The sequence below is a fragment of the Pogoniulus pusillus genome, chromosome 43 (assembly GCF_015220805.1).
Source record: "Pogoniulus pusillus isolate bPogPus1 chromosome 43, bPogPus1.pri, whole genome shotgun sequence".
In the NCBI taxonomy this organism is placed as follows: Eukaryota; Metazoa; Chordata; class Aves; order Piciformes; family Lybiidae; genus Pogoniulus; species Pogoniulus pusillus.
In genome coordinates this window covers 695,709-707,409 of record NC_087306.1, presented here as the reverse complement: position 1 = coordinate 707,409, position 11,701 = coordinate 695,709, and the positions used below count along the sequence as shown (strand labels likewise).

General features: G+C 66.7%; 5 protein-coding genes across 11 annotated transcripts; 2 read left to right on the top strand and 3 right to left on the bottom strand.

The window, feature by feature from the left end:
- Positions 1 to 534: 534 nt before the first annotated feature.
- On the bottom strand, positions 535 to 3,725 carry SLC39A1 (solute carrier family 39 member 1). Of its 2 annotated transcripts, XM_064175888.1 has the most exons (4): positions 3,579 to 3,725; positions 2,942 to 3,223; positions 2,308 to 2,438; positions 535 to 1,556 (listed from the first exon to the last, which is right to left on the bottom strand). In XM_064175888.1, the coding sequence occupies exons 2-4, from the start codon at positions 3,150 to 3,152 to the stop codon at positions 924 to 926; spliced, it is 975 nt and encodes a 324-aa protein (XP_064031958.1). In that variant the 5' UTR covers positions 3,153 to 3,223; positions 3,579 to 3,725; the 3' UTR covers positions 535 to 923. The 2 variants fall into 2 exon arrangements, with proteins under 2 accessions (XP_064031958.1, XP_064031957.1); XM_064175887.1 differs by lacking the exon at positions 3,579 to 3,725 and having other exon boundaries at positions 2,942 to 3,570.
- Positions 3,726 to 3,826: 101 nt separating this feature from the next.
- On the top strand, positions 3,827 to 6,620 carry CREB3L4 (cAMP responsive element binding protein 3 like 4). Of its 5 annotated transcripts, none has more exons than XM_064175884.1 (8): positions 3,827 to 4,488; positions 4,595 to 4,778; positions 4,931 to 5,010; positions 5,122 to 5,199; positions 5,274 to 5,380; positions 5,466 to 5,534; positions 5,620 to 5,891; positions 5,963 to 6,620. In XM_064175884.1, the coding sequence occupies exons 1-8, from the start codon at positions 4,384 to 4,386 to the stop codon at positions 6,223 to 6,225; spliced, it is 1,158 nt and encodes a 385-aa protein (XP_064031954.1). In that variant the 5' UTR covers positions 3,827 to 4,383; the 3' UTR covers positions 6,226 to 6,620. The 5 variants fall into 5 exon arrangements, with proteins under 5 accessions (XP_064031954.1, XP_064031955.1, XP_064031953.1 ...); XM_064175885.1 differs by having other exon boundaries at positions 4,931 to 5,199; positions 5,620 to 5,695; positions 5,795 to 5,891; positions 5,981 to 6,620; XM_064175883.1 differs by having other exon boundaries at positions 4,931 to 5,199; positions 5,620 to 5,695; positions 5,795 to 5,891.
- Positions 6,621 to 6,693: 73 nt separating this feature from the next.
- Positions 6,694 to 7,636, bottom strand: JTB (jumping translocation breakpoint). Its single transcript, XM_064175892.1, has 5 exons — positions 7,457 to 7,636; positions 7,315 to 7,355; positions 7,118 to 7,203; positions 6,935 to 7,014; positions 6,694 to 6,850 (listed from the first exon to the last, which is right to left on the bottom strand). The coding sequence occupies exons 1-5, from the start codon at positions 7,531 to 7,533 to the stop codon at positions 6,694 to 6,696; spliced, it is 441 nt and encodes a 146-aa protein (XP_064031962.1). The 5' UTR covers positions 7,534 to 7,636.
- Positions 7,637 to 7,845: 209 nt separating this feature from the next.
- Positions 7,846 to 10,339, bottom strand: RAB13 (RAB13, member RAS oncogene family). Its single transcript, XM_064175891.1, has 8 exons — positions 10,139 to 10,339; positions 9,070 to 9,130; positions 8,916 to 8,976; positions 8,711 to 8,788; positions 8,514 to 8,603; positions 8,353 to 8,418; positions 8,182 to 8,232; positions 7,846 to 8,112 (listed from the first exon to the last, which is right to left on the bottom strand). Exons 1-8 carry the CDS (start codon positions 10,260 to 10,262, stop codon positions 8,038 to 8,040), a joined length of 606 nt encoding a protein of 201 aa, XP_064031961.1. The 5' UTR covers positions 10,263 to 10,339; the 3' UTR covers positions 7,846 to 8,037.
- A 197-nt stretch (positions 10,340 to 10,536) lies between these two features.
- Positions 10,537 to 11,653, top strand: RPS27 (ribosomal protein S27). Of its 2 annotated transcripts, none has more exons than XM_064175893.1 (4): positions 10,537 to 10,638; positions 10,857 to 10,965; positions 11,063 to 11,173; positions 11,456 to 11,653. In XM_064175893.1, the coding sequence occupies exons 1-4, from the start codon at positions 10,633 to 10,635 to the stop codon at positions 11,482 to 11,484; spliced, it is 255 nt and encodes an 84-aa protein (XP_064031963.1). In that variant the 5' UTR covers positions 10,537 to 10,632; the 3' UTR covers positions 11,485 to 11,653. The 2 variants fall into 2 exon arrangements, with proteins under 2 accessions (XP_064031963.1, XP_064031964.1); XM_064175894.1 differs by lacking the exon at positions 10,537 to 10,638 and adding an exon at positions 10,643 to 10,722.
- The last annotated feature ends 48 nt before the right edge of the window (positions 11,654 to 11,701 follow it).

Below are 11,701 nucleotides of genomic sequence, written 5' to 3'. Positions count from 1 at the left end.
CTACAACTCCCGGCATGCACCACGCAGGGCCGCGCCTGCGGCGGGCGGGGCAGGGGCGGTGCTGCCGCGAGAGGGGCGGAGCAGGGCGCGGTGGAGTTGGGGGAGGGCAGGGGACCCCAGGAAGGCAGCCCGAGAGGGGGGAGCCTGTAGGGGGTAGGATGCACACCCCTAGATCAAGGGGTCCCAGCGGTGGGAGGGCCGCAGGACGCGGCCTCAGTGCTCGGTAGTGATACAGCTGGGGGGCAGTTAAAACGAGGTTACCCAAGCCGTGGCTGGGAACAGCGAGCTCCTCCCTCCCGTCTTACGCCCTACAACCGAGGGGGTGGAGAGGTGGACAAACCCCCCCCAACAGCAGATGCAGGCTGGGGGAGGGGGCGACACTGTGACCCTTCCCCAAGCACTGTCATTGCCCCTCAGTATGGTGCCCCCTCCTCTCCCACGTTACTATGCCTGTCCCCAGTATTGTGTCCCTTGCCTCCTCCCAGCCCTCTCAGTGTTGTTCCCTGTCCCCCAAGCCCAGCACAGGCAGCACCGTCAGGTCCAGTCCTTTATTTGCTTCATCCACCACCCCTCTCCACGTGTGGGGGGTCCGGGGTGGGGACCAGGGCTGTGCACCCTGGGGCACCTATCTACACTGTAAGAGCACTTGTGGGCATGCAGTGTGTGTGGGGGAAATTGCTCACCCCCCCCACACACACATACTCTGGGGTCCCATGGTGGGGGACAGCACCATTCCTCCCGTGCAGGTGGGGACATGGGGTGCGGCACTGAGCCTCACTGGCGTAGGGGCTCCCAGTAGGCAGACTGCCCCCAGCCAGCCCTGGGGTGCACAGGGTGGGCAGGAACAGCCCCTGAAGCGGTGCTTTGGCAACTTTGGCACAGAGATGGGGGGGCAGAGGGATGCTCCCCAGGTAGGCAGCATCTCAGATCTTGATGAAGAGGATGGCAGTGACGAGGGCAAAGCCGGCAAGAAGTAGGATGACTTTGGGGACACGATGCTGGGGCACCCCCAGTTCCTGGGGCAAAATCTCCAAGAAAGTGATGTAGAGGAAGGTCCCAGCTGCCAATCCCTCCAGCACCCCACGGCACAGCCTCTGCCGCGGCCCCGCGCCCGCTGCCACCACCGTCCCCAGCCCAACGCCCAAAGGGGACATCATGGAGAAGAGGACCAGGCAGGCAGCCACGGCGGGTGGGCGCAGGCGGCCCCGCAGCAGCTTCAAGGCCAGGCTGAAGGCCACAGCACACTTGTGGAGCAGCAGGGCCAGGCAGACCCTCAGCACAGCCCCCTCAGCCTCCTGCAGCCCCAGTGCCAGCCCCTCCAGGACAGAGTGGAGAGCCAAGGCCAGCACCAGTAACCCTGCCCTGATGGCCCCCCGGGCACTGGTGACGGCAGCAGGTTGTGGTGGTGGGGTCTGGATGGAGCCGGTGGTGGGCAGCAGGGCTCGGGTCTCCTCTGACAGGACTGGAGGCTCTCGCTGCGCCAGCGCGACCTGTTCCAGCACCAGCACCAGGAAGAAGCCCATGGCCAGGATGAACTCGGCCAAGGGGAACTGCAGCTGTGCCGGGGAGAAGAAACGGGGGTGTCAGGGACTGCTTGCACCCTGCCCTGCCTGCGCTGGGGAAGGAAGCTGGACATGGAGTCTGTCAGGAAGCCATGGGGAGGATCTTTCCATGAGTCACGGTGGGACACGAGAGACCTCCCAGCTGGCCTAGCCCCATTGTCCCCTCCTGGGTGCTCAGCCTTGCCAGTTCCATCCCCACAGTCATATCCCCTCTGTCCCCATCCTCATTGTCCCATCCTTGGTACCCCATTCCCACTGCTCTTATCTGCTCATCCCATCCTCACCATTCCATCCCCACTCTCCTCCCTCACACCATCCCATTCCTGCTGTCTTCTTCCCCACTATCCCCTCCTGGCTGCTCCACCAGCTCCTTCCCTGCTGTCACCCCCCCATGGTTTGTTCCATGTCCCTGATGTTCTTTTCCCTGGTATCCTGTCCCTACTGTCCCCCCACTCCCCATCATCCCGTGCCTTCATCTTCCTCCTTTCCATCCCATCCACACTGTTCTGCCCCCATCATCCTCTCCCCATACTCACATTCTCACCGCCTCTCCCCTGCTGTCCTTGTCCCAATCCTGCCCCCCTCAGTCTCCCCCCATCTTGCCCCCTCGGCCCCCCTGCCCACCCAGTCAGAGCTGCTGACTCCAATCCTGGTGACAGACACATCTGCAGGGCTGAGTTGGGAGTCTCCCTGGGCAATGTCCCCAGTGGGGGCAGGACACTGGGGAGGGGTCCTGGGTGCTCACCGTGACACGCAGCCCCTCCAGCGCTGCGTTGATGCTGTCCAGGTAGTCGGGCAGGAGGTCGAGCAGGCAGGTGCCCAGGAAGACACCACCTGCGAAGCAGCTCACCAGGCTGAGCACTGGGCCACGGGGGTCTGCGAGGCAGGAGAGAGGGCGTCTGAGACCCCTGCTGAGACCTCCACCACAGCCTGGCACCCCATGACCTCCTAGACCCTGGGTGACACCCCTGTCCCCAGCCTATCCTCAGGATTCTTCGGATCCCTGAGATCCCCAGACACCCACTCTGGGCTCCCCAGGACAGCCCAGGTAACCCCAGGACTCCCAGACCCCTGAGACCCCTCTCAGGCTCTGTGGGACATCCTGGACACTCCCAGTTGCCCTGGGACTCAACATGGACCCTCTAGACCCAGATCCCCCAGACCCCTCTGTACCCCCCAAACTTCTGTGACACCCAAAACTCCCCAGAATCCCCTCAAAATCACCAGCATGTCCCTGACACCCGGTGCCCCTCGAGACCCCCGGACTCCTCCGACTCCCCGGGACAACCCCGACAGCCCCTGGCCCCCAAAACCCACTGAACCCACGGGGTTCTTTCCCCGTCCCCCCCTAGACCTCCTGTTCCCCGCGGTTACAGTACCGGCAGAGCTGGGGGGCTGTCGGAAGCAGCAGAGCGGGGCGAGGCCGCAGGCGAGGGGCAGCAGCAGCAGCAGCACCAGGGAGCCCAGTTTGGCCTCCAGCCCGGGCGGGGGGCGCAAGGCCACCCCGGGGCTCCAGGCCAGCTCCTCCATCACGGTCCCGGCGCCGGCTGCCGCCATCCCGCTCGGATTCCTATGCGGGACCTTCAACATCGACCACGAGAGAAGCTCCGAGCCGCCGCTGTCGCCTCGATCGAGTTTTGCATCCCCGGGACGAGCCGGAGCTGCGGCGGGACGGGACCGTCAGAGCGGCCGGTGCCGTCTCCCGGCCCCAGTGACTCACGCACGCAGACTCCCTCCGGCCCCGGCATGGATTTCCCCCGGCCCGGGGCCGGCAGTGCCGGCAGTACGGCGGCACGGAGATCCCCGGAGTGGGGGATGGCCCGGGGTAGTGCTGCGGTAACGGCAGTGGACCGTCTCCAGGACCGGGATCAAAGATCGGGGATCTGGGACCGGGACTGGGGACCAGGACGGACTCCCCATCCCGGTCTCTGATCCCGGTTCCAAGTCCCCATCTCGGTCCCCGTCCCAGTTCCTGGTGCCCGTATCCGCCCCGATGTCCCGCCGCCCCTCACTCACCGCTCTCTCCGCGGTGTCCGCGTCGCGGCGCTGCGGCCGGGGGGAGCAGTCACAGCACACCGCAGCCAATAGCGACGCAGAAAGCTCCGACGGTCCCGCTGAGTGACGCAACCCGCAGCCAATAGGAGGCGAGGCACGCGGGCGCAGTGCCGCTGTCCCATGTTCGGCTCCGCCGGGGCGTGTCGGCTCCCCCTCCCCCCCCCCCTCCCCCCCCGACGAAATTCCCTCTTTACCCACGGGTCCCGTTAATGGATCTGGAGCTCCCTCGGCTGCAGCGAACCGGATCAGTCCCGGGGGCCCGGTTCCCATGCGGCCCCGCTAGCTGCTGCTCCCCGGTGCCTCCGGGACACGGTACTGGGGCAACCGCCCCCCCCGGCCCGGCTATCCCTGGTATCTCGGCCGGACGCGTTGTGTCCTCCCCTCTACACACAGTTCCCGGTCCTCGCTAGAAGCGGGAAGGCCCCGAGCCACTCCGGGGGCGAGGAGGCCGGTGCCAGGCTGCGGGGGCGGGACTTGGCTGGGTTTGCCCAGGATACCGGAGATCCTGGTGCGCGGCCCCGGCAGCGGGCGAAGGCGGCTGCGCAACCGGGGAGCAAAGCGGCGGCCGGGACAGCCCGAGGAGTGTCAAGAAGGGGGGAGCTACATCCCGTCCCCGCTGCGCCGGGGCACGGAGCGGGCAGACGGGCCCGCGGCCCTCTGCTGGGATCTGCCGGAAGCAGCACCGACAGACAACACCGGGTCCGGAGGGTCCCTGGGCACGCAGCGCGGGGTGCTGCTTCCCCCAGCTCATCCCTCAGCCTGGGCGATGGAGCCGGAGGCCCCGGAACTCCCGGAGCCGCAGGACGAGCTCTCCGCGGGCAGCAGCTTCCCCAGCCCCCCCTTCCGGGGCTGGCGGCTCCCGGAGGATGCCGTGAGTCGGTGACGCGAGGGGGAGCAGAGCAGTGGGGACGCTCCTGAGTGACTGTGGGGGCGGGGGCCGACCCCCTTGTTCCCACTCAGTCCCTCTGTGTCCCCAGGACAGCAAAGCCGAGGAGTTGCTGCAACTGGTGGCGAACCCCGATGAGGTCTGCGGCCTCGGGGGCCACAACCTCCCGTCCCCGGACGCCAAGCGCCCCGAGGACTCCACGCCCGTCCCCCTCTACGAGGTGGTTTGCGACCTCAGCGCCCCCCTGAACGGCGGCGTCGTCTCCATTCAACTGGGTCAGCGGGGCCTGGAGGCAATGCTAGGCTCGTCCCGGGGCGGGGAGGGAGCAGGGTCGGATCCTGCCGGTGCCGGGCAGGAGCTGAGCGGCCGCCCGGAGTCGGGGTGCGGCATGATCGGGCAGGACGAGGACTCCTCTTCCCCTCCCCAGCAGAGGACTGGCTGTGCCCTGCACTGCTCCCCAGCTCCTGCATCATCAATGAGCTGCCCCTGCCGGGCCCCAGCCCCACAGTGAGTCCCCGATGCCCCCCCACCGTGTGCCCCACACACCACGAGACAGCCCCAGCCCCACGGGGAGTCCCTTCAGCCTTCTCCACGTCCCCACGTGTTCCACTGCATCAGCTTCGCCTGACGGAGGAGGAGAAGCGGCTGCTAGCACAGGAGGGAGTGACGCTGCCCGGTGCCCTGCCCCTCACCCAGGTGGGTTGAAGGGTACTGGAAGGACGGATGGGGGTGCCACGGGGCAGAGGTCACTCTTGGACCCCTCTCCTCAGGCTGAGGAGCGGATCCTGAAGAAGGTGAGGAGGAAGATCCGGAACAAGCGGTCAGCCCAGGACAGCCGGCGCAGGAAGAAGGAGTATCTGGACGGGCTGGAGAATAGGTGGGTGATGGTGGCACCACGAGCTGGCACATCACCCAGGTCACCAGCCACGGCCCCTCACTAATCCCCGTGTCTGCCTGGGCAGGGTGGCTGCATGCTCGGCCCAGAATCAGGAACTCCGGAACAGAATCCAGGAGCTGGAGAAGCTCAACGGGTGAGTGTGGCATGGTGCCAGGATGGGGCACAGTGCCAGGGAGGAAGTGACACAGCACAAGCAGCTGTCACCCTTTGTCCTGCAGGTCCCTGCTGAGGCAGCTGCAGGCACTGATCAAGCAGACCTCCAACAAGGCTGCCCAGACCAGCACCTGTGCCCTGGTACGGTGGCACTGGCACAAGCATCATGATGCACCCACCAGTGTCCCCCCAGCTACTGGCAGCACTCAGGGATACTCAACCCCTGTCCCTCCCTGGCAGATCCTGCTCCTATCCTTGGGACTCATCCTCTTCCCCAGCTACAGCCCCTTCCACTGGCAGCTGCAGGGCAGCCAGGCTGGAGAGCAGCCCACTGGAGGTAACAGCAGCTGTGGGCATCCTGGGGGTCACTGGCTGCAGTTTCCCCCACCCCAGCACTGCCCAGCTCAGTGTTCCCTGTTCCCACAGTGATTTCCAGGCACATCTTGACCCAGGGGGAGCTGCTGGGACCAGCTGGAGAATCCCAGTTCCCTGTGCCAGGGTGGCTGTGGATGGAGGAGCCAGGACCTGCAGCTGCCGTGGAGAATGAAGCTGGGAAGGTGCAGAGGGATGGGAGGCTCCTTCCCGGCAGGGAGCTGGGCACCAACTCTTCAGACCAGGCCACCCCAGGGGAAATGGGAACAGCAAACCAGAGACATGGGGACGAGATGTGACAAGCAACTCCCCAGGATGAGGAAGCAGTGGGGGGACACTCAGCTTAGCCCAGCCCAGGCAGGGAGTGCCAGATGTGGCCCTTCAGTGAATAAACCCAAGCCTGGTTTGCACCCCAAGACGTATCAGAGGGCTGGTGCTGCCTGTGGTGGTGTTGTGAAGGCCAAGGACCCTCCCAAAACTCCAAGAGAGTGTGAGGCTGGCAGCATAACCATGTCACTTCTACTCTCCTGGGCACAAATGCCAGCACTGCTCTGGTGACAACCACCAGGGTTTATTACACATCACACTCCCCAAGTGTCCCCAGCAGGGCACCCCTCAGCCAGCCCACAGCACACCCCGGTGGCATCCAGGGCAGCTGCTGGCACAGTCCTGTGACCACGGAGCAAGGCAGGGCCTGTCACAGGCACCCCCGTTCTGCTGCTGGTCTGGCAGTGGCAGGTGGGCAGGGCCCAGGCTGCAGCGCCCTGCTAAATGGACTCGAGCTGTTTGCGAACCTTCTCTAGCGCCTTCCTGTCCAGCACCCGCTGGCGGCACACCACCAGCACGGCGAACAGGGCAGCCACACACATCATGGTGCCCACGAACCGCCAGAAGATGCGGGCTTCCATCACCGCCGAGCGGCACCTACGCCCACAGAGGGAGTCAGCGACCGGCCCGGGAGTGGCCCCACCCCCCGGCCCAGCCCTTCTCCTGTTTGCCTGCCCCCACCTTTTGAAGTCGTCCTTCTTGGAGGTGGCACAGGTGACCTTCTCCACGAACCCCGTGGGCCTGCACTCCGCCATGGACTTCTACAACCCAAAGGGGCCAGTCAGAGGCTGCGTGGGGGCAGCATCCGCACCCCGGGCCCGGACCAGCCGGCCCCGGGCTGAGCACGGTGCGGCCTGGCCTCACCGTCTGGAAGCTGGAACAGCGGGCGCACTCCTGCACCACCACGAAATCCTCCACCCGCCAGCACTGCGCGGCCGCCACCGGGCTCGCTGCGGGACAAGAACGACGGCTGAGGGCCCAGCCGGCGACACACCGAGTCCGGTCGGGAGCTCAGCGGTCTCCGACTGTCCGCGCCCCGCAGAGCTCAGACCTGCACTCACCCGACCGCTGCTCGTCATTCACCGCCATCGCCGCCGCCGGCCTGCGGAGAGAGCAGAGTCGCCGTGAGGGCTGAGCGCCGGTGCCGCCGGGCCACGACCTTCCCGCTTCCAGGCCCGGCTTCACCCTGAACTGGCAGCTCACCGCAGCCCACAGACCAGAGCGCCCAGGACGGCGCAGAAGACGCAACAGCGCGGCCCGGGGAGGCTCTGGGGCCCCATGGACGCGGCGGAGCTACCGGGTCCGGCACTGCGTCTGCGGCGGCGCCGCCATCTTGAGGCGCGGGGGCCGCTGGGAAGAGCCGCGAGCGGCAGAGTGCCGTGCAGGGGCGGGGCCTCGGCGCTGGGCCGCCAGAGGGCGTGGCTCGTGCCGGGGCGTGGCTCGTGCCGGGGCGTGGCTTCGCAGTGACCCGCGCGGGCGCGCCTCGGCCGCTCGCCCCTCGCCCCTCGTCCTCGCTGCCGCCCCTCCGGCCCCGTCCCTCCGCGTTCCCCGCCCAGCCCCTCGCGTCCCCAACACAGACACCGGAGGCAGGGCAAGGCACAAGCTGGGCTTTATGGCACAAGATGTGGACTGGGCGGGGGGGGTGTCAGCCCTGTTACCACCCCCCAGCCAGTCTCGGCGACCCCTGCGAACTCGTCGTGTCGGTTCCCCAACCCCCAGAGAGGCGCCCGCGCTGCACCGGGGCAGGCAGGGGAAGCGGTGGCGGCGGGGGCAGTCCAGTGGCTCTATGCCAGGGAGCATTTGCCCCCGGCCTTCCTCGCGGGGCCGGGCTCTAGCAGGGGCCTGCTGCCGCTGGAGGCCTGGAAAAGGGAAGGGAGTGGGTCGAGGGGGCGGGAGCAAGGGGGTGCCCCCACCCCCGCCCCACGTACTGCTTTCCGGGAGGATTTCTGCAGGATGTCCCGTGCCAGCATGCTGAAGGCCTGAGGAGCGAGGGTGACAGTCAGCAGTGACCCCTCCCAGGGCTGGGGACCCCTCCCACCACAGGGAGAGGAGTCTCCGTGGCAATGGGGACAGCCCCCCCGCATCTGGGCCCCCCTCACCTCCTCCACGTTCACGCTGGACTTGGCACTGGTCTCAAAGAAGCGGATTCCATGCTCCTTTGCCAGCTGCAGGGACAAAGGGACCCCCAACCTTTTATCTGGGTGCCAGAAGAGGGAGGCCTAAGGCCCAGTGTCCCCCACCACATCGTGCTCCCCCCTACCTTCTCTGCCTCCTCGCGCTGCACTTTGCGCTTGCTCTCCATGTCACACTTGTTGCCGATCAGGAGACGCTCGACCCCTGCTGAGGCGTTCTGCAGGCAAGGGAGAAGGGGCACGACCCAACCCAGGACCCCCATGGCCCTGCTTGCTCACCTCTTGGATGCTCTTCCATGGCTCCCCCAGCCCCCTGCCCGCTCACCTCCTTGATGCTCTTCATCCAGTTTTGGATATTCTCAAAGGATTTTGCATCAGTGATGTCGTACACCAGGATGATGCCCTGCAAGGACATTGAGGTCAGCAGAGCAGGGACCCTCTGCCCCACCTTGGGGGTGTGTCTTGTCCTCAGACTCCCCCCCAGACCTGCCCCAGCCCTTTGAGGTGCTGCTGTCACTCCCCTGCCGTACCACAGCTCCACGGTAATAGGCTGTGGTGATGGTTTTGAAGCGCTCTTGTCCTGCTGTGTCCCTGTAGGGAGACAGAGCAAATGGGGTGAGGGTGGTTTAGCATGAAATGTGGGAGGGGGGGTCTCCAATTCCCCCCAACCCCCCCTCTACTCACCAGACCTGCAGCTTGATTTTCTTCCCATCGATGTCCACTGTCCGGATTTTGAAGTCGATCCCTGGGAAGGAAGGAGGCATGGATGGGGACGCTGAGGCTGCACTCGCACAGGGAAGGGATGCCATAAACTGCTCCACTCCCAGACGCAGACTCCAGCTTCCCAGTAACCATCTGGCATCCCGGGAAAGGGGAGGGGGAGCAAAGTCCAGGCCTGGCACTGGCTGCAGTTGGTGGGAGGGGGTCGCTGGGGTCCCCAAGCTGGCTAGCCATGGCATTCCTGCTGGATGGCATCACCCAGAATTGGCTGCTGGGGGCAGAGGAGCTGGATGGAGCTGCCAGACCCCCCCATCACGTCAACCAGCCCTGAAGGTGGGCAGAAACCCCCCAAAACCCCTTCATCTCTGCACCTCCTTTTCTGCTCGACCCTGTTTCAACAGACTGAAGTGGAGGAGGAGGAAAGGCTGGAGGGAGCAGGAGCCCCAAACGGGGTTCATGATCGTGGGGGGTAGTCCCCGGAGGCTGGACCCCCGGACAGAAAGATGATGGTGGGGCTCAGCCTGGTCCCCGGCCCAGCTGCCAAGTAGCATGTCCGTGCTGGAGCTTCTGGCCTGGGGCGGCTGCTCCGGGCGCAGGAAATGGCTTCGGCAGCGCGGTGCAAACTCAGGAGCAGGAGGCCGGGACGGTAAGCGCCGGGGTCCCGGTCCGTGGCGGCGGTGGGGCAGGACGAGCACCGAGCCGTGCCGCGGTATGACCGTGCCACGGCCCTGCAAGTCGCTCAGCCCCGCCGGTCACCGGGCAGGACGAGGCACGGAGCTGCCCCGCGGTGCAGCCACGTCCTCGGTGTCGCTCCCAGCGTCGTCCCCGTTCTCCCGCCGTCCTGCCGGGATGGCAGGCAGGGAAAAGAAGGGTGGCGAGCGATGGGAGCCGTCCTTGCCGCCTCACTTCTGGTCCGACCACCTCGGTGGGGGCCCGAGGGGAGGAGTGCAGAGGGGAGGCTCCGCTCCCGGGGTCGGGGCTCCCGGTGGAGGGTCCCGGGAAGGGGGAGTCCCCGGGAGTGCTGCTCACGCACCGATGGTAGAGATGTAGGTGCTGGTGAAGTTGTCTTCGGCGAAGCGGATGATGAGGCAGGTCTTGCCCACGCCGCTGTCCCCGATCAGCAGCAGCTTGAAGAGGTGGTCGTAGGCCTTGGCCATGGCCCCTCCGCCGCCACCGGGACCCGGCCCGGCCCGGCCCCGGTCCCGGCTTCGGACCGCCCCCACTACGGGCGGGGACTCGCTGTGAGCCCGGCCCCGCCGCCATGGGATCAGTCACGTCACGGTTCCCCGCGAGCATCTCACCGCCGGCGCCCAGCCCACGGCGGCGGCGCGACCTCACCAACATGGCCGCCTGCCCAAGCACAGCACCCCCCCCAAGGCGCGACCTTACCAACATGGCCGCCCCCCCACGACGGCGGCGCCAGGCAGCAGAACCTCACTTCCGCCCGTGCGGGAAACCCCGCAGCGGATATAGCTGCGCCTGCTTCCGCTCGGGCCCCTTTTCGGTCGCGTCTGCCTCAGCGCCAGCATGCCCGTGAGTGCGGCCTTCACCCTGGGTCCCGTCCCGCCGATCCCGGAGCCCACCGAGGCCCAGCGCCGCGTCACGGCGGGGAGGAGGGTTGGGAGAAGGGGGGCAGGCGTGGGCGAGTCCGGTTGACAGCCTGGCTGGGCCGTAATTGCCGCCATCTCCGGCGGGGGCCCTCAAGATGGCGGGCGAGGAGCTGGGTCCTGACCGCGCTTTTATCCCCGCAGCTGGCGAAGGATTTGCTGCACCCTTCCCCCGAGGAGGAGAAGAAGAAGCACAAGAAGAAGCGGCTGGTGCAGAGCCCCAACTCCTACTTCATGGACGTCAAATGCCCGGGTAGGGCCCTGGGCCGGTCCTGGCAAGAGGCGGGGGGAGCGCAGCGAGTCCCGGGGTCCCTCCCGCCCCTCCTCAGTGCTCTCCGCTTTGCCCATAGGTTGTTACAAGATCACGACGGTGTTCAGCCACGCTCAGACCGTCGTGTTGTGCGTGGGCTGCTCGACCGTGCTGTGTCAGCCCACGGGGGGCAAGGCGAGGCTGACAGAAGGTATGTAGCGGACCCGGGACGGGCAGCTGGGGGACGGCTTATGGGGCCCGTTATTCCTCGGGGAGCTCCGGGAGCGGTCTGGGAACCCGAGATGGTGCAGATGCGAATTCCGTGGTCTGGAAGTCGAAAAGCCCCTGGGTTATGGGCGGGTTGGGAACGAGGCTGGGCAAGGCAGAGCTAAAGCGGCTGGGCTTGGGCTGGAGAGGCGGAAGCGGCGGCAGGGAGGCAGTGCGGGGCCGCGGCCGCCCCTGACCGCCCGGATTCTGTTCTCTCCCTTCTCAGGTTGCTCCTTCAGGCGAAAGCAGCATTAGGGAGTGGGGATGGCTGTGACTGCAGGCCCGAGCAGGGGCTGCCCCCCCCGAGCCGCGCCGTGCGACCCAGCAGGGCTGCTTACAGGGCTGCCCGCGGATGCGACTCTGGCGCTGCCCCTGCGGCCTCCCCGCGGCGCTGTCAATAAATTTTGGATAAAATACCGGCAAATGAGTGTGACTTTGGTGCTGCAGCTGCCCGGGGCGGGGCACGGCTTGG